This window comes from Podarcis muralis, chromosome 13 (genome assembly GCF_964188315.1).
Source record: "Podarcis muralis chromosome 13, rPodMur119.hap1.1, whole genome shotgun sequence".
Taxonomy (NCBI): Eukaryota; Metazoa; Chordata; class Lepidosauria; order Squamata; family Lacertidae; genus Podarcis; species Podarcis muralis.
Window position 1 is genome coordinate 45,925,170 of NC_135667.1, and position 19,359 is coordinate 45,944,528.

Here is a 19,359-nt window from a genome sequence, read left to right on the forward strand (position 1 = left end):
GCAATTATGGAAGGGCCCGGGGTCTGGATCTCGTCACCTTCACAATCTTGATGGGGCTCATGTCCATGCTCTGCTTGGTGTGCCCTCGCAGGAACGGCGGCTCCTCCTCTACCAGTTCGATTTCCAGGTCCTCGTCTGGAAGAGGGAACTGAGCTCAGTCCCAGGCACATTTTAACAAGGTTCCCTGCTCTCATCAACAAGCCCCAACCTTGTTCGTTACCAGCAAAGCTAGGGGATGGCACCTGGGACAGCTCAGTGGGTACAGCCCCACATTGGGCAAAGGATTCCAGCAGGGCAGGAGGGGTTGGACTAGATGACTCTCGTGACCCCTTCCAGCTCTACAATTTTATATGATTATCTAGCAGCCTCTAGGCTAATCTAGCCCCTGCAAAGAGAGCAGACTGGTCCCTGTATTGGAAAACTTTTGCCCTCTAATAATAATAATAATAATAATAATTTATTACTTATATCCTGCCCATCTGGCTGGGTTTCCCCAGGCACTCTGGGCGGCTTCCAACAGAACACTAAAATACAATAACCTATTAAACATTAAAAGCTCCCCTAAACAGGGCTGCTTTCAGATGTCTTCTAAAATTTTGGTAGTTATTTTTCTCTTTGACATCTGGTGGGAGGATGTTCCACCGGGCAGGTGCCACTACCGAGAAGGCCCTCTGCCTGGTTCTCTGTAACCTGGCTTCTCACAGCGAGGGAACCGCCAGAAGGCCCTCGGTGCTGGACCTCAGTGTCCGGGCAGAACGATGGAGGTGGAGAAGCTCCTAGCCTCTGGAGAACACAGAAATACAATGGAAAGAGGCTCTCCCTTGAGTTCTACCTTGCAGATGTTCTCAGCCAGGGGCAGGTAAGCTGTGGCCCTCCAGATGTTGGCAGACTAACTCCCATCAGTCCCAGTCAGCAGGGCCAAAAGTCAGAGATGATGGGAGCTGTAGTCCAGCAACATCTAGATGGGTGCAGATGTTAGCCATGTTTCTAGGCAGTGTGGAAGGCAGGGGAGCAGTTAATTAGTCTTGATAGTGGAAGTACAATGGTACCTTGCTATTCGAACGGCTTGGCTCCCGAACAAACCGGCTCCCGAAAGCTGCAAACTCGGAAGTGTTCAGGTTTGCAATCGTTTTTCGGAAGCTGAATGTCTGACGCTGCTTCCGTGACTTACAATTGAGTGCAGGAAGCTGCTGCAGCCAATTAGAAGCCGCCCCTTGGTTTTCGAACTGTTTCGGGAGTTGAACAGACTCCCAGAATGGATTAAGTTTGAGAACCAAGGCACCACTGTACCTCAAATCCACCATTCTCCAGTTCAGAGTGGGACGTGAGCAAAACGAATTGCTAGATGAGGAACAAGCACAGAGGTGAATCAAGTCTAGACCATCACAGCTTTCATTACCTTCTTCATCGTCAACCTTTGGCAGGATCCCCGTTTCCTCGTCGAAGTCAGGGAACTCCTCCTTGGAAAGCACGTTGGCAGCAATCATCTGAAAGGGGTGGGGAATCACAAGGATAAAACCTTCAGCCAAAGAATTAAGAGGTCTGTCTTGTTACAAACACAAGTTTCTTTAAACGACAGCCAACATCCTCTTCATGCTCGGGCAAAGGACTCAGGACTGGTCTTACCATTGGTGATTTAGTCCCAAGCAAGAAATCGTTACCTGCTTGATTTCCCATTTCTCAGGGTCAGAAATGCGGGTGAGGCGCTTCCGTTCCAACGTATCGTCCTCTACCTCTGGAGCGCTGACCAAGGACAGGTGGGTTGGCCGGTCTGGGTTTCTCATGGCTGCCTCCTCAGACTCCCCGACGAGGTTCCGACGTCTGTTTGGGTTCAAATCCTCCCCTGTGTCTTGATCTACATCCTAAAGCACACATAAATCACAGATTGGCACTCCCCTCAATGTAGAGGTGCAAAAATTAAAAAAGAAAATTAGCTTAGTTCCATTTTGCAATTAATTTTTTTTTAAATTTATGCTTTATTGTACACATTGACAAAAACAACAAAGAACACACAACAACCATACATTTACATCACCCGCCACCTCAAATACAAAATAAACAAAAAAGTATTTTTTTATGTTGTGTCAGTAAACCTTCTCAAAGTACATCCAACTTCCCGTCTTCTCCATATTTCTTTCAAAATTTACAAACTTATTGCATAAATCTGCATGTTCATTTTACAACAAAACATTACTCTTCTGTGTCTTTATTTCTTATTTAGTACAGCTGCAAAAGTTATTCAAAGGCAGCGACCGAATTCATTCTGCAACAGTTATTTTTAAGATATGTTTTGAAAACTTCCCATTTTGCCATAAATATTTGTTTTGACTTGTCTTTCATTTTTTTCAGATAGTTGGGCCAGCTCTGCATAATCAGCTAGTTTTCGTAACCATTCTGATCTGGAAGGAATTTTATCACTTTTCCAGTTAGTCACTATTAAGACTAACGTATAAAATGGCGTATAAAAAAAACTTATTTTACCTTTACAGTGGTACCTCAGGTTACATACGCTTCAGGTTACATACGCTTCAGGTTACAGACTCCGTTAACCCAGAAATAGTACCTCGGGTTAAGAACTTTGCTTCAGGATGAGAACAGAAATCGTGCTCCGGCGGCATGGCAGCAGCGGGAGGCCCCATTAGCTAATGTGATGCTTCAGGTTAAGAACAGTTTCAGGTTAAGAACGGACCTCCGGAACGAATTAAGTACTTAACCCGAGGTACTGCTGTATAGGAATGTCTGGTTCTGTAATTCCGAGTAGAAAGGCCTCTGGTTTTTTTTAAAAATAAGACCCTGAACATTTTCTTAAGTTCACTGTATATGTAATCCCAGAAGATCTTAATTTTTTTACGTAGCCACCACATATGAAACATGGTACCAATTTCTACTCCACGTCTCCAATAGTTCCATTTTGCAATTAGTGTGCAAGCCTAGTGTGTTGCCCAGGTGAGACATGTAGCAGCATGGCTGATATCGACAACAACAGTTCCTGTCTTGGGGTTTCCTAGTAAGCGAGACGCACTGGCTGGTAAACAATGGCCCATTTGCATCTGTCACTACCTCTGAGGTCAGTAGCAGGTGGCTCTTGAGATCAGTGTATTCCATGCAGGATTCCCCACTTTTACCCTCTTCCTTAAAACTGCTGGTGTGAATTAGAGGAAAGGGCAGGTGAGATATCCCAAGGCCAAAAGAACTGCAGAGCAAGGCTGAATAGTTGAAGTCCAGGGTAGAAACATTGCCTTGGCACTATTCCCTGATAGCAACCGCTCACCTCCTAGGTAGCAATACGTTGTCCTAAAAGAGACCCACCCCTTGGCCCAAATCAGAGATGGAATTGTTATATTATATGGCCAAAGTAAGGAGGAGTGGAATGAGGATGGCCAGGGACTGACAAATGCGTACTGGAGGAGCAGCAAGGCAAGATGAAGCAGAGAGAGGAAGGAGGAGATGCTAATGTCCCAGGGAAACATGGAGCAAGACAGAAGGGAAGGACAGAAAGGGAAGGGGAAAGAAACAGAAGCAGACACGAGGTGGGCTTTTGTGGAATGGACCCTCTCTTACCTTCATGCTGAGGCTGGTTTTAGAGCCAGTGAAGGACAGAACTTTGACTTTGACCCTCTGCCCTTTGCTCACCACGTCGGCCACGTTAGCAACACGCCCCTCGCGGCGCAGCTCTGAGATGTGGACAAGTCCTTCCCAGCGCTTCCTAAAAAGGGGAATCGGACGCGGAAAGAGCCAGTGGGTATCTGCTACGTCTCACGCAGGAGCTTTTCGAAGTTATACACTGTAAGTTCCACCCACCGTAAAGGTATCAAGGCGGATATGGTAATAACACACTTAATTGTTGGACTGGGAGGTGTACATAACCCCAAGCAAGCTTACCCAAAACAAAAAACCCCTGGACTTCAACGTAACTTACTTTGTACGTGCCTAAAATGCTATAAAATCCCCGCGACAGGGTGAGCTCCCGTTGCTCGGTCCCTGCTCCTGCCAACCTAGCAGTTCAAAAGCATATCAAAGTGCAAGTAGATAAATAGGTACCGCTCCAGCGGGAAGGTAAACGGCGTTTCCGTGTGCTGCTCTGGTTCGCCAGAAACGGCTTTGTCATGCTGGCCACATGACCCGGAAGCTGTATGCCGGCTCCCTCAGCCAATAAAGCGAGATGAGCGCCGCAACTCCAGAGTCGGTCACGACTGGACTTAATGGTCAGGGGTCCCCTTTACCCTTTAAAATGCCATAGACATGGCTTTGCAGTTAAAAAAAAGTGTTGTGTCAGTTTCTCACTTTCTGGAACTGCACAGATCAGTGCCAGCCAGGGATGCAAAAGGTGAAGCCCACCTTGTATCAAGTACCTGAGTCCTTCAAGCTGGACAAAGCAGCCAAACTGCATGATGCTGGTGACTTTGCCGTTGTAGATGTCCCCGATGGAAGGCTCCTCTGGTGGGGGTCGGTCCACGTGCTTATCCCGCCATCGCTCGTTGCTCTTCTCTGCAGGCTTCTCCCGCTCCTTCCGGTCCCAGCTGGGGCTTCTGCTCCTGGAACGGTACCTGGACTTTCCCTTATTCCGCTCCCTCGTCCGGGAACGAGAGGGCGACTTCCGCTTCCGCTTCTGGTCCCGACCTCTGCTGCGGCTGCGGCTCCTCCGCCTTCTCTTGCTGCTAACAACAGAAAGTATGAGTACTCAAGTCCCCTCTTGACTCAGACGCTACTTTAATACAGTGGTACCTTGGACACGGGTGGTGCTGTGGTCTAAACCACTGAGCCTAGGGCTTGCTGATCGGAAGGTCGGCGGTTCGAATCCCCGCAACGGGATTCCTTGGGAGACCAGAGAGAGTTGTTTTTAAAACACCTCTGCAGCCTCCCCCTTGGTCAGTCAAGTGGAAGACTACAGGGCATGGCAGAATTAGTGACAGCAGCAGAGTCTGGTTGGGCAACCTAATTTGGCTGATAATAGTAAAATACTGGCAGGTGCCTTTTTTTACAGAAACAAAATGGCAAAATTCAGCAGCTTCTCCAGGCTGCGGTCTGTACTCCAATATTGTCCACTACGATGGTGAAATTTGTAGATTCGTGATGGAACATCCTACCTGAGATAAGAGAGTTGAATTAGATCAGGGGTGGGCAGACTTTTGGGATCTACTTTACTTTTTAAGTAAAACCTTGAGGTCCACCAATAAGAGGCAGGTGCAAAACAGTAGCTATTTTGGGTGGGGCACTAAGAATTAAGAAAATAAGAGGTACACGTGCCATCAATAAATTTGCGATCAATAACAGAACCTTGCAAGTCCTTTCACCTCGTCATCCGCACACACCCTTCGTCACGCTGTGACATTTGTTTTTACCTGGCTCATTTAGAGGAGAGGAACCTTTTAGACAAGGCTACTGTTAGACAGGGGACGTGGGTGGCGCTGTGGGTTAAACCACAAAGCCTAGGACTTGCCGATCAGAAGGTTGGCGGTTCGAATCCCCGCAACGGGGTGAGCTCCCGTTGCTCGGTCCCTGCTCCTGCCAACCTAGCAGTTCGAAAGCACGTCAAAGTGCAAGTTTGCCTCTTTCCTTCCTTTGCCTCCAAGAGACACACATAGCGAGGAAACATAAAAGGATTTTGATCAACCGAAGATTAGGGAATGAATTCACATCCTCAGATCGGAGTAAAAAAAGGGGGGTGGTCATTTATATAAATAAACAAATTGAAGCGAAACACCTTTTTAAGGATGAAGAAGGAAGGATTTCAGCAGTACAAATACAATGGCAGGGAGAAAAGATAATAATAGTGGGTATATATGCGCCCAATGAGAATAAGTCAGAATTCTATGGGAGGTTGGAAGCAAAACTATTGGAGTACGCTGACCAGAAAATTATACTACTAGGAGATATGAATGGAGTAGTGTCGTTAGAATCGGACAGATTGAGGGATTCAAAAGGTAAAGAAGGGAAGTTACCTAGAACCTTCTTCTCTCTGGTACAAAACTGTAGTCTAGTAGATATCTGGAGATTTAAACATCCCCTAGAAAAGCAATATACCTTCCATTCAGAACCTAATGATTCATCATCGAGACTAGATCAGATGTGGATTTCAAAAGAACTTGTCCCACGAGCTGTACGGGTGGAGATCCAGGTTAGAACAATCTCAGATCATAATCCAATTAAAATGGAATTGAGAGGGCAGGAGAGTAGATTAAATAGATGGAGACTGAAGGAATACCTGCTGGATGACCAAGAAGTAGTAGAAAAAGCTCAAATTAGACTAAAAGAGTACTTCGAAGATAATTTAGGTAGCAATATAAAACCAAGGGTGGTATGGGACGCAGGCAAGGCGGTGATGCGGGGATTTTTCATCCAACAGAGCGTAATTAAAAATAAAAAAAGAGAAAAAGGGAAAAAAGAAATTATACAACAACTAGTAGAAAATGAACAGAAATTAACTCAAAATCCAAAAAACAAGAAAGTAAAAGAGAACATAAAAATTCTACAATCCCAATATACAATGCTGATAAATAGAGAGATAGAATGGAAAATCAAAAGATTGAGACAGAGAAATTTTGAATATGCTAACAAAACTGGGAAATTACTAGCTTGGCAACTGAAGAAAAGAAAGGAACAGAATATCATAAATAGGATAGTGGTGGAAGGAGAAGAGATAAATAAACCTAAAGAAATAAGAAGAGCCTTCTTGGATTTCTATGGAGACCTCTTTAGGAACACAGAAAAGAGTAAGACAAGAAAAATAGAGAGATATCTAACATCTAAGAATATCAATAAGATCCCCGCAGAGGATAAAGAAAAATTGAATGCCCCAATTAAGACGGAGGAAATAAAAGCAATCATATCAGACCTAAAAAATGGAAAAGCTCCAGGCCCAGATGGGTTCACCAGCAGATATTATAAAGAGATGGAATCGGTTTTGCTGAATCCACTACAGGAAGTAATGAACAAAATTCTAAAGGAAAGAGAAATACCAGAGTCGTGGAAGGAGGCACTGATCACATTAATCCCAAAGCAAGATTCAGATCTAGATCAAATTAAAAACTACAGGCCGATTTCCTTATTAAACGTAGACTACAAGATTTTTACGGGAGTCCTGGCAAGGAGACTCAAAGTCATTCTTGTAAAAAACATTCATAGAGACCAAGCTGGCTTCTTGCCGGACAGGCAGATCAAAGATAATATAAGGAATATTATAAACATCATAGAATATCTAACAGAAAGATGCGATAAACAAGGTATACTGTTATTTGTAGACGCTGAGAAAGCGTTTGATAACGTAAATTGGGAATTCCTGTTGAAGCACATGGACCACATGGAAGTAGGTACGGAATTTTTTAATGGGATAAAAGCTATTTATACGGAACAAAAAGCAAGACTGATAATAAATGGGGTGGAAACAGAAGAAATAACAGTTTCCAAAGGAACAAGACAGGGATGCCCACTGTCTCCACTGGTATTTATAATGATACTAGAGGTCCTGCTAAATTCTATCAGAGACAACAAAGAAATTAAAGGAATCAGGGTCGGCCAGCATGAACATAAAACTAAAGCTTTTGCAGACGATCTGGTTGTAACAATGGAAGACCCATTGGGCTCATTAAAAGAGGTACTCAGAGAATTTGAACAATTTGGGGAAGTTGCGGGCTTTAAGTTAAACAAAAGGAAAACAAAAATACTAGTTAAGAACATGCAGGTAGATAAGATCGAGGAATTACAGAAAGAAACAGGAATAGAAGTGACAAAGAAGGTGAAATATTTAGGGGTATGGGTAACGCCAAAAAACATAGATCTCTTCAAAAACAATTATGAACCAGTATGGAAAGGAGTTAAGAAAGATATAGAAGTGTGGGGCCGGCTCAAATTATCCTTTTGGGGAAGGATAGATACAATCAAAATGTCAGTGCTACCAAGAATCTTATTTCTCTTCCAAAACATCCCAATTATAAAAGGTACAAAGATATTTAGAACCTGGCATAGAGAGATCTCCAAATTTATCTGGCAGGGGAAGAAGCCGAGAGTTAAGTTTAAATTACTGACAGACACGAAAGAAAGGGGAGGCTTCGCCCTGCCCGACTTGAAACTCTACTATGAGGCATCGTGCCTATGCTGGGTCAGAACTTGGATAAAATTGGAAGACAGGGAAGTGTTAGACTTGGAGGGGCACGACAACCGCTTCGGATGGCATGCCTATCTATGGCATGGGCGAAAGAAGGGGCATAAGGGATTTGAAAATCATATATTTAGGGGTCCTCTGATGGAGGTATGGGAAAGATATAAGGATATGCTAGAACCTAAAACACCCCAATGGCTATCCCCATTAGAGGTTATGGCTGTCAAAAAGACTAATATGAGGGAGAAATGGGCAACTTATGAACATCTGTTAATGAAGGAGGAAGGGAAGTGGAAGATGAGGCCATATGATCAGGTCAAATCCCAAGTATATGATTGGCTACACTACCACCAGATAAACGACATGTTTAGAAAAGACGTCAAAGATAAAGGATATGCCGAAAAAAATTCTAGATTCCAAACTGAGATTCTGGGGGATAACATAAAAATCTTATCTAAAATGTACAAGCAATTACTGGATTGGAACTTAGTTGACGAGGAGGTCAAGGCGGTAATGACGCACTGGGCCAGAGATTTTGGCCGGAATATTTACTTTGAAGAGTGGGAAAAACTCTGGAAACGACATCTTAAATTTACAGCTTGTGTGTTACTTAAAGAGAATTTAATGAAAATGTTTTACCGTTGGTATTTGACCCCGGTCAAATTAGCTAAAATGTATGGATCCTGTAACAAATGTTGGAAATGCAAGGACAGGGAGGGGACTTTTTACCACATGTGGTGGGAATGCCAAAAGATCAAAGGGTTCTGGGAGAGTGTATATAATGAAATGAAGAAAATGCTAAGATACACTTTTGTTAAAAAACCCGAGGCGTTCCTACTAGGTCTGGTAGGAACAGAGATAAAGAAAAAGGATTACAAACTGTTTCAATACGCTACAACGGCAGCAAGGGTCCTGATAGCTAAAAATTGGAAACAAGAGAGTTTACCAACAATGGAGGAATGGAGATCCAAATTGTTAGAATATGTGGAGATGGACAGGATGACAGGCAAAATTAGATATATAAAAGATCAGAGGTTTATCAAAAGTTGGGAAAGTCTTACGAAATATCTGGAAAACTTAACGGATGAAGAGATAACACTGGTGGGTTATAAAGATGCTCTGTAAAAAGTAAGGGTAATGCCAAAGGAAAACAGATGAATGTGAACAATATGTGGCATTACAAAAAAGGAAATGCGGATGTATTATTTAATGTTACTCTGGAAAATTCGTGGAACGACAGAAGGAAGTCTTATCTTTTATTTTTTGTGAACAATATGAATATTGACTCATTTGATTTATGTTCTGTATTCTGAAATTCAATAAAAATTATGCAGAAAAAAACAAAAAACAAAGTGCAAGTAGATAAATAGGTACCGCTCCGGTGGGAAGGTAAACGGCGTTTCCGTGTGCTGCTCTGGTTCGCCAGAAGCGGCTTAGTCATACTGGCCACATGACCCGGAAGCTGTACGCCGGCTTCCTCGGCCAATAAAGCGAGATGAGCGATGCAACCCCAGAGTCGGTCATGACTGGACCTAATGGTCAGGGGTCCCTTTACCTTTACCTTACTGTTAGACAACTGGGAATCAGAAACTCATGCCAATCTACTGTGCACCATTCTTAAACCTACCAGTAGATCCCAACCTGCCTTCTGCCCACCTCTGAGCTAGATCACCTATGATTTTTCCAAAACAACAACAACACACTGAAAAAGTTTCCTTCTTGAGGAGATGAAGCCCCAGGAACCTACTGGTCCTCACTGCTTCGGTGCTTCTCCTGCCTGTCTGCAGTTGGCATCAAAGCTTCCAGTTCCTTGAGGGCATCGGCAGCGACCTTCACATCATCTTCATCCAACATTGTCTGTGAAGGAAAGGAGAGAACCCCCCTGAATAGACCGCTGGTACACTAATTCAACATCTCTTTCAGATCCATGTGGTGACAGCTGAACTAGAACCAAGTTCTTCTTAGCCCCAAAGTCAACTCTCACCACACTTGGACCCCACTGTTGAATTCAGTAGCACTTGCTTTTAAGTAGGCATGGTTTGGATTCTGCTGCTGATCAGGGAAGCAAGAGAAAACAGAAAGGAGCGTCTCCACCCCCATCGTTCCGCCCGGACAGTGAGGTCCAGCGCCGAGGGCCTTCTGGCGGTTCCTTCGCTGTGAGAAGCCAAGTTACAGGGAACCAGGCAGAGGGCCTTCTCAGTAGTGGCACCCACCCTGTGGAACGCCCTCCCACCAGATGTCAAAGAGAAAAACAACTACCAGACTTTTAGAAGACATCTGAAGGCAGCCCTGTTTAGGGAAGCTTTTAATGTTTGATGGACTACTGTATTTTAATATTTTGTTGGAAGCCGCCCAGAGTGGCTGGGGAAACCCAGCCAGATGGGCGGGGTATAAATAATAATAATAATTTCTTGGGAGTGCTGTTATTTTGCTATTATTCACAACACCCACTCCATTCCCGCACTTGAAGTGCCTGGCTCTCCTCCCTAATCTCACAAACCTTCTCCCTCCAGCCTCTATGCCTGCAACCCACACTCTTGTGTGCAAGTCCCACCCACTCACCCTGTTCCTAATGTGCTCTCTTGCCCCCAGATTCCTCTGCACTCTGCTCTTCCCGTCTGAAGCTCATAACAAAAACCCACCTACCCTGACAATGGGATTGTCTGGTCTACAGAGGGCTGGGAACAACTCCTTGTACTTTTCCTTTTCGGTTTTCGGTTTTACAGCCTCTGCAGCGATAATAAACAAAAGAAAACACACAAGACTTGAAATTTCATTTCATTTCACTTTTAACCTGTATATGTACCTCCTTTCGTTATTACTTTCGCTATTAGATTTTCATCTAAATGTTATTAACTCTGCTGCATTACTTGCACTCTGGAAAGGCGATGGGCCATGGCAGATTTGTATTTTGAGGAGCTCTTTTCCCTGGTGACAGGCAGGTGATGGGATCCCTTCTGACAGGCCAAGCACTGAGGATGGCAAGGTGTGCACTGAAACCCTGTAACTCACGGTGTGGAATTTTGGCAGCAATCCCAAGACCACTTACTAAAGTGGTGCACTCTTTCCACCTTAGATCAAATCTATGCTGTCAGGTGCCATAAGAAAGCGGCAGAGATAGCGCAGGATAGTACGCACCCCGGAAATGATCTCTTTTAGCTTCTGCCTTCTGGAAGAAGGTATAGTGTTATAAAGGCTAGGACTAGCCGCCTGAGAAAGAGTTTCTACACAAATGCAATTCTGGTTCTAAATGCAGCATAAGGGGTCTCTATAGCAGTGTTCCCCAACCTTGGGTCTCCAGCTGTTTTCGGACTGCAATTCCCATCATCCCTGACCACTGGTCTTGTTAGCAAGGGATGATGGGAATTGTAGTCCAAAAACAGCTGGAGACCCAAGGTTGGGGAACACTCCTCTATAGTATAGTGTATTTTAAAATGGGGTTTCAGAGCTTTTAGGGGTTTTAAATGTTTTATGTAGTTTTTCAATTTCATTGTTCTGCATGGGACAATGACAATAAAGGTATCATATATCGTATATATAAAGGCTCACACTATGAAACTGCAAGTGTGCTGACCCAGAATCTGGCTTGTACCAACGCATAGTGGTATCTATTTTTAACCCATATTATTGTTTATTTGTACACCTATTCCAGAACTGTGCAACTATTAATGGTTGATTTCTAACCACATCTTGCAGCTGCTAGGTCCCTTCCACCCCCATTCTGCCTGTGTGCCCGTGAGGCTTCACTTACCTTTGCTAGTGGAAGGTTTTGCAGGTGGTCGCATCGTCTGTATAAGACGCAGCAGGTTGCTAACGAGGGAATCCTAAAATACAGGATTTGGGTTTAAAAAAAGAAGCAGAAACAGAATTTATTGCTCCTGCAATTCTCTCCCCCCCCCCCACCAGCTCAACCACCAACACCACCCTCAGGACCTGCTGCCTTCAAAAGATTTTGGCACTCACTGTAAATTCAGCACCATTCTTCACCAAGGCTGCCTTGAATGCATCAAAGGTTGTATTTCTCTCTGCGAGGTTTATCACAAATTCAGCTGTAAACAATTGGAGGGTGAAAGGAAAAAGGATTAGGCGAAAATGGCTCACACTGTTTTGGAGCAGGCACGGTCCCGAATCCTAAAATACCTGCATATACATTTCCCAACTACCGTATTTTTCGCTCTATAGGATGCACTTTTCCCCCTCCAAAAATGAAGGGGAAATGTGTGTGCATCCTATGGAGCGAATGCAGGCTCCTTGGCTTCAACGATAGCAATGCGAAGCCTCCGAAGTGCAGAGGGAGCGCTCCTTCCGCGCTCCGGAGGCTTCGCGTTGCTTTCGCTGAAGTCTGGAGAGCGAGAGGGGTCGGTGCGCACCGACCCCTCTCGTTCTCCAGGCTTCAGGGATAGCCGCCTGAAGCCTGTGGAGCGCAGCGCGAGTTCCCGCTGCACTCCGGAGGCTTCAGGTTCCTTTTGCTGAAGCCAGGAGAGCAAGACTCTCCTGGCTTCAGCAGAGAGGGAGAGCTGCGCAGCGCCCCTTCAGCCAAGCGGGAGGAGAAATGGAAGGGGCTCCGTTTATCCTGCCGCTTCGCTGAAGGGGCGCTGAGCAGAGAGGGGGAGATTTTTTTTTTCTTGTTCTCCCCCTCTAAAACAAGGTGCGTCCTATGGAGCGAAAAATACAGCTTGGAAGAACCGGTGCACTCTCTATGCAATTCGCAGGATGCTATAAGCAGATAGCAGATTTAACGAAGAAGAGATGCCTACAGCTAAAAACAGTCCAGATTACATTAGCAAGCCAGTCCAGAAGCATATCCCCCCTGGGAAGGGCACTCTCAGATTTAGGAACAGCTATAACAGAAGCCTGGCAACAGGTAGGGGTGTATTGGGGGTGGAATGGGGGGAAACAGAATTGATTATAATGAATTTAAAAGAACTGTTTAAAAGATATTAAATGGTACCAATGATTTTTTAAATCGTTTCATTGCTTGTTGAAAGAAAGGCAGAATAAAAATCCAACAAATAATAAATTAAAATGCATACATTTGTCGCATGATAACTGAAGGCATCATTGTCGGTCATATGACCACAGGTGAACATTTTTATTTTTGTAGCTATTTCTGAATTGTATCCTTTCATCGTATACAAACATGCTACAATGAACCACCTATCTAGGGCAGTGGGAAGTTTTCTACTGCAGGAAAATTCACACCATTGGTAATTTGACTGAGGGGAGGAGGTAATCCTCGGCCTCTGTATGAGAGCGTTTCCTATCAATGGCTACCAGCCATGATAGATATGCTCTACCTCCACTGTCAGAGGCAAATCTTTAAAAAGTATAGTATAAACACCGACAGCTGGAAGTCATTGGCCTGCGAGAGCTCCAATGGGAGAACAGCCTTTACCAAAGGTGTTGTAGACCTTGAAGAGACTCAAACTCAGGACAAAAGGAAGAAACATGCTAAGAGGAAGTCATGTTTGTGATTGGGCAAGAGACATTGGACATAATATAATGTTGGGAAAAGGTTATGGAAGAAAGGGGTTAAGTTTACTGCATGTACGATGTTAAAGGAAAATATTATGAAAATGATGTATAGATGGTACTTAACCCCTGTAAAATTAGCAAAGATTTATCATAATAGTGATAATCTCTGCTGGAAATGTAAAAAAAAAGAAGGTACTTTTTTCATATGTGGTGGACCTGCACCAAGGTGAAAGACTTCTGGGAAAAGATTTATAATGAATTGAAAAAAATGTTGAAATATACATTTATCAAGAAACCAGAGGCCTTTCTTCTTGGAATAACAGGTTTGGAACTGCCCAAAAAAGATGTTAAATTATTTTTGTATGCCACAACAGCTGCTCAAATATTACTAGCCAAGAACTGGAAAATACAAGAAGTACCAACAGTGGAAGATTGGCAGATGAAGATGATGGACTTTTTGGAGTTAGCTGACTTGACTGGAAGAATCCGCGACCAGAAAGAAGAGGAATACCAAGAAGATTGGAAGAAATTTAAGGACTATTTGAATAAATATTGTAATATAAACGATTAGAAGTCACTTGAAAGTACCAAATAGGCCTAGGACTAATTTAGGATTTAATTATATAAATGTGATTTAGAATGGTAAGAAAATGAATAAGATAGATAACAGTTGGAAATACTTTTGTTTAAGAATGATATTGCAAAGCTGTTACATGCAGATACAAGGAAATTCAGAAGGGCGGGATTAGAGGAAGCCAATTAACATGTAAATAAGGATGGGTTTTCAAAAGATTAAGATCGTTTTTATTTTTTATTGTGATGGGTAGGGTGGTTTTGTGTACTGTTTTTTTTCTTTGGTGTACTTCTGTTTTTTTTTTTTTTTTTTTTTTTTGTTATGTGGTATTTGTTATAATATTGGGGCGCAGGTGGCGCTGTGGGTTAAACCACAGAGCCTAGGACTTGCCGATCAGAAGGTTAGCAGTTTGAATCCCCGCAACGGGGTGAGCTCCCGTTGCTCGGTCCCTGCTCCTGCCAACCTAGCAGTTCAAAAGCACATCAAAGTTAAACGGCGTTTCCGTGCGCTGCTCTGGTTCGCCAGAAGCGGCTTAGTCATGCTGGCCACATGACCCAGAAGCTGTCTGCGGACAAACGCCGGCTCCCTTGGCCAATAAAGCGAGATGAGCGCCGCAACCCCAGAGTCGGCCATGACTGGACCTAATGGTCAGGGGTCCCTTTACCTTTTATGTTATAATTGTGGAAAATTTAATAAAAAAATTTGAAGGGGAAAAAAAGTAAGTTATGTTTGGCAAACCCTCACCATGATCAACTCCTGCCTGGAAACCTATGTCCCCACTGTGGAAGGACGTGTGCATCCAGAACTGGCCTTCACAGTCCCTTACGGACTCATTGTTAAGACCATGTTCATGGAAGACAATCTTCCTTGGCTATGAATGATCACCAAAGAAGTGGTCTCTAAATACCAGTTGCTGCAATTTGCAGGTGGGAAGGGAGCGCTGTTGCACTCATATCCCGTTTGCGGGCTTCTCACAGGCATCAGGTGGGCGACTATGTGAACAGGATACTGGGCTAGGTGGGACATTCGCCTGATTTAGCAAGGCTCTTCTGGCATTCTTATTTATTAATTCCCCAGCTTCATAAACGCAGCCTCCAGAGAGCACAAGGCAGCCCAGCAAATGTGGGGTTTTCATCCCAGAATCCCCTCACCTCCTTTCTTTACCAACAGACAAAACAAATACCGTGGTACCTCGGGTTACATATGCTTCAGGTCACATACACTTCAGGTTACAGACTCCGCTAACCCAGAAATAGTGCTTCAGGTTAAGAACTTTGCTTCAGGATGAGAACAGAAATTGTGCTCTGGCGGCGCGGTGGCAGCAGGAGGCCCCATTAGCTAAAGTGGTGTTTCAGGTTTAGAACAGTTTCAGGTTAAGTATGGACCTCCGGAACGAATTAAGTACTTAACTCGAGGTACCACTGTATTATTACTACTACTACTACTATTATAATTTATACCCCACCCATCTGGCTGGGTTTCCCCAGCCACTCTGAGTGGCTTCCAACAGAATATTAAAAACACAATAAAACATCAAACGTTAAAAACTTCCCTAAACAGGGCTGCCTGTTCAGATGTCTTCTGAAAGTCAGATAATTGTTTACTTCCTTGACATCTGATGCAAGGGTGTTCCACAGGGTGGGTGCCACTACTGAGAAGGCATGGTCCCCTGTAACCTCACTTCTCGCAAACTCACTATTTACTCAATTTATATATATCACCCTTTATCCAGGGCTGTGTACAACATTAAGAACATAAATTCCACAGCGTAAACCAGTGAGTCACAACCTTTTTTTTTTTTTTGCCATGCCCCGCCTAAGCATCTCTAAAATCCTGTGACCTATAATTCTTATTATTCAAAAAGTGAACTCCTATTCATGTGGAGGAAGCCATTCACTTGGTCTAACCAAGCTTCCAAAGAACATGGCATCCATGAAAGAGAAAAATAAAAGAATGAAAGGACAGTTGAAGTACTGAGGAAGAAATCACTAAGAAATTGTTAAAATAATAATAATAATAAGCGATAACCTCTCCACTGTCACCAGGTGACTGCCATGTACATTCTAATTTTAATTTTAAAAATGTGTATGTCACAATATATATTTAGATACTGTGTATGAGGGCCCTAGAACCATAAGAAATGCCAAAAATTCACTGTTAATAACACATTGGGAAGCATAAATTATAACCATAATAACAGCCCCCTAACACGTTTAAGAAGTCACAGATTATTTATTACTGTTATTGCAGATAACACAACCTTGATGGCAGAAAGTGAGGAGGAATTAAAAGAACCTTTTAATGAGAGTGAAAGAGGAGAGCGCAAAATATGGTCTGAAGCTCAACATCAAAAAAACTAAGACCATGGCCACTGGGCCCATCACCTCCTGGCAAATAGAAGGGGAAGAAATGGAGGCAGTGAGAGATTTTATTTTCTTGGGCTCCATGATCACTGCAGATGGTGACAGAAGTCACGAAATTAAAAGACGCCTGCTTCTTGGGAGAAAAGCAATGACAAACCTAGACAACATCCTAAAAATCAAAGACATCAACTTGCCAACAAAGGTCCGTATAGTTAAAGCTGTGGTTTTCGCAGTAGTGATGTATGGAAGTGAGAGCTGGACCATAAAGAAGGCTGACCGCCGAAGAATTGATGCTTTTGAATTATGGTGCTGGAGGAGACTCTTGAGAGTCCCATGGACTGCAAGAAGATCAAACCTATCCATTCTTAAGGAAATCAGCCCTGAGTGCTCACTAGAAGGACAGATCCTGAAGCTGAGGCTCCAGTACTTTGGCCACCTCATGAGAAGAGAAGACTCCCTGGAAAAGACCCTGATGTTGGGAAAGATGGAGGACACAAGGAGAAGGGGACGACAGAGGACCAGATGGTTGGACAGCGTTCTCGAAGCTACCAGCGTGAGTTTGACCAAACTGCCGGAGGCAGTGGAAGACAGGAGAGCCTGGCGTGCTCTGGTCCATGGGGTCAGAAGAGTCGGACACGACTAAATGACTAAACAACAACAACATACAGTGGTCCCTCGGGTTACATACGCTTCAGGTTACATACGCTTCAGGTTACAGACTCCGCTAACCCAGAAATAGTGCTTCAGGTTAAGAACTTTGCTTCAGGATGAGAACAGAAATTGTGCGGCGCAGCGGCAATGGGATGCCCCATTAGCTAAAGTGGTGCTTCAGGTTAAGTACAGTTTCAGGTTAAGAACGGACCTCCAGAATGAATTAAGTACTTAACCTGAGGTACCACTGTATTTATTTATCTGTACCCCGCCTTTCCCCCCTGACATGGGCTCGAGGCGGCTTACAGATAAAAACAGTAACAGCCAATATGACAAAATGGACCCCTTTAAGCCCTCGGAGCCTACCCAGATCCTTGTCGTTGATGCCCAAGTGGTTGTCGAGCTCCGTGCAGACTTTGGAGACCAGGGACAGGTACTCGAGCTTAGCGAGCTCGTCCACGGGCTCCGCCATGGCGCTTCTACCGCCCTGAGCCCACCGCGCAGCCTTCGGGCGTCCGACGACCGGCACTTCCGGGGGCGCCTCTACAGCGCAAGGATCATAGAGAATGTGGGCGGAGCGGGGAGCTCCGAAAACAACTGCCGTCACTTCCGGTTTCCTCTTCCTACGGCGATGCCCATAGACTTGAGGGGAAACCATAGACAAGGACAAGCCTAGACAAGCCCTTCTCGAGATTGGTAACTGCCGTTGAACTGCAAAGCCCATCATCCCCCGGCGCTGGTCCCGCTAGCTAGGGATGATGGGAGTCGTAGTCCAATCGGAGCAAGGCTGATTAAGGGCTGCTCTCTAGAGACTGAAGCTTAGAGATGGGTGTTCTGCTCTCAGTATAATTTTTATTTATGTTCACTCCCCCCTGGGCTGTCCATAGGAATCAGGGGAGAATTGTATTTTTTTTATGATTTAACTGTGACTAATCAGCTGGTGTCCCCCCTCAAAAAAAAAAGGACCGGCAAAGAGAGATTTTTCTGCTCCTACTTCCTTGTGATTTCTAATTAAAATAATAAATAATTATAATTATAATTATAACTAATTTATTATTTTATACCCCGCCCATCTGGCTGGGTTTCCCCAGTTACTCTGGGCGGCTTCCAACTGAATATTAAAAACAAGACAGCATCAGACATAGAATTTGTTTTGTGCTTTTGCAACGTCTGCAATTGCCACCTGCCTGTCTATGGGGGCTTCAAGCAAGGGGTTTGCAAAGAGGGTCTTCTGCAAAGGGAGGGGTGTCTAAGAGGGGCGATTTTGAGCCCATACAGCCTGAGGGTTTGTGTCATAGCTGTCAACTTTTCCCTTTTCTCACGAGGAATCCTATGCGGAATAAGGGACTTTCCCTTTAAAAAAGGAAAAAGTTGACAGCTATGGTGTGTGTACGTGTGTGTTGACTCGAATGTCAAACCAACCTCAGCTTCAAACCAGCATTAGGGTACCCTGCCAAGGCTATTGCACACTTCCCCTCAATCTGGTCCTCGATTTGGGAGCAATAGCACTGGGCGACGTTATTGCACCGCATCTTAAAAAGCAGAGACATCACCTTGCCAACAAAGGTCCGTATAGTTAAAGCTATGGTTTTCCCAGTAGTGATGTATGGAAATGAGAGAAGGCTGATCGCCAAAGAATTGATGCTTTTGAATTATGGCGCTGGAGGAGACTCTTGAGAGTCCCATGGACTGCAAGAAGACCGAACCTCTCCATTCTGAAGGAAATCAGCCCTGAGTGCTCACTGGAAGGACAGCTCCTGAAGCTGAGGCTCCAATACTTTGGCCACCTCATGAGAAGAGAAGACTCCCTGGAAAAGACCCTGATGTTGGGAAAGATGGAGGGCACAAGGAGAAGGAGACGAGAGAGGACGAGATGGTTGGATACTGTTCTCAAAGTTACTAACATGAGTTTGACCAAAATGCGGGAGGCAGTGATGACAGGAGTGTCTGGCATGTTCTGGTCCAGCGGGTCACGAAGAGTCGGACACGACTAAACGACTAAACAACAACAACAACGTTATTGCAACTGCAACTCAGCTAGTGGTATCCGTGCTATTGATGATCTCGCAGTGCATGGTCACTTGTTTTTTTTTATTAGTAGCTGCATTGCATTTTAAAAGGATTGTAGGGATCTGTCGCGGCATTTGGCTAGTGCAATAAATTTATTGATGATGATGATGATGATGATGATGATGATG

At 44.2% G+C, this 19,359-nt stretch overlaps 1 protein-coding gene across 2 annotated transcripts in view; it reads right to left on the reverse strand.

The window, feature by feature from the left end:
• Positions 1-17,709, reverse strand: part of DHX8 (DEAH-box helicase 8) — a 40,638-nt gene extending 22,929 nt beyond the window's left edge. The window contains exons 1-10 of one of the 2 annotated variants that reach the window (XM_028701598.2): positions 17,528-17,709; positions 12,062-12,147; positions 11,850-11,922; positions 10,745-10,827; positions 9,846-9,955; positions 4,353-4,655; positions 3,562-3,706; positions 1,662-1,862; positions 1,400-1,487; positions 38-135 (exon numbers count right to left, since the gene is read on the reverse strand). In XM_028701598.2, the coding sequence (XP_028557431.2) occupies positions 38-135; positions 1,400-1,487; positions 1,662-1,862; positions 3,562-3,706; positions 4,353-4,655; positions 9,846-9,955; positions 10,745-10,827; positions 11,850-11,922; positions 12,062-12,147; positions 17,528-17,633 (1,293 nt within the window). In that variant the 5' untranslated portion in view covers positions 17,634-17,709. Of the gene's footprint in view, positions 1-37; positions 136-1,399; positions 1,488-1,661; positions 1,863-3,561; positions 3,707-4,352; positions 4,659-9,845; positions 9,956-10,744; positions 10,828-11,849; positions 11,923-12,061; positions 12,148-17,527 lie in introns of both variants that reach the window. The other variant, XM_028701597.2, reaches the window with a different exon arrangement.
• Positions 17,710-19,359: the final 1,650 nt, after the last annotated feature.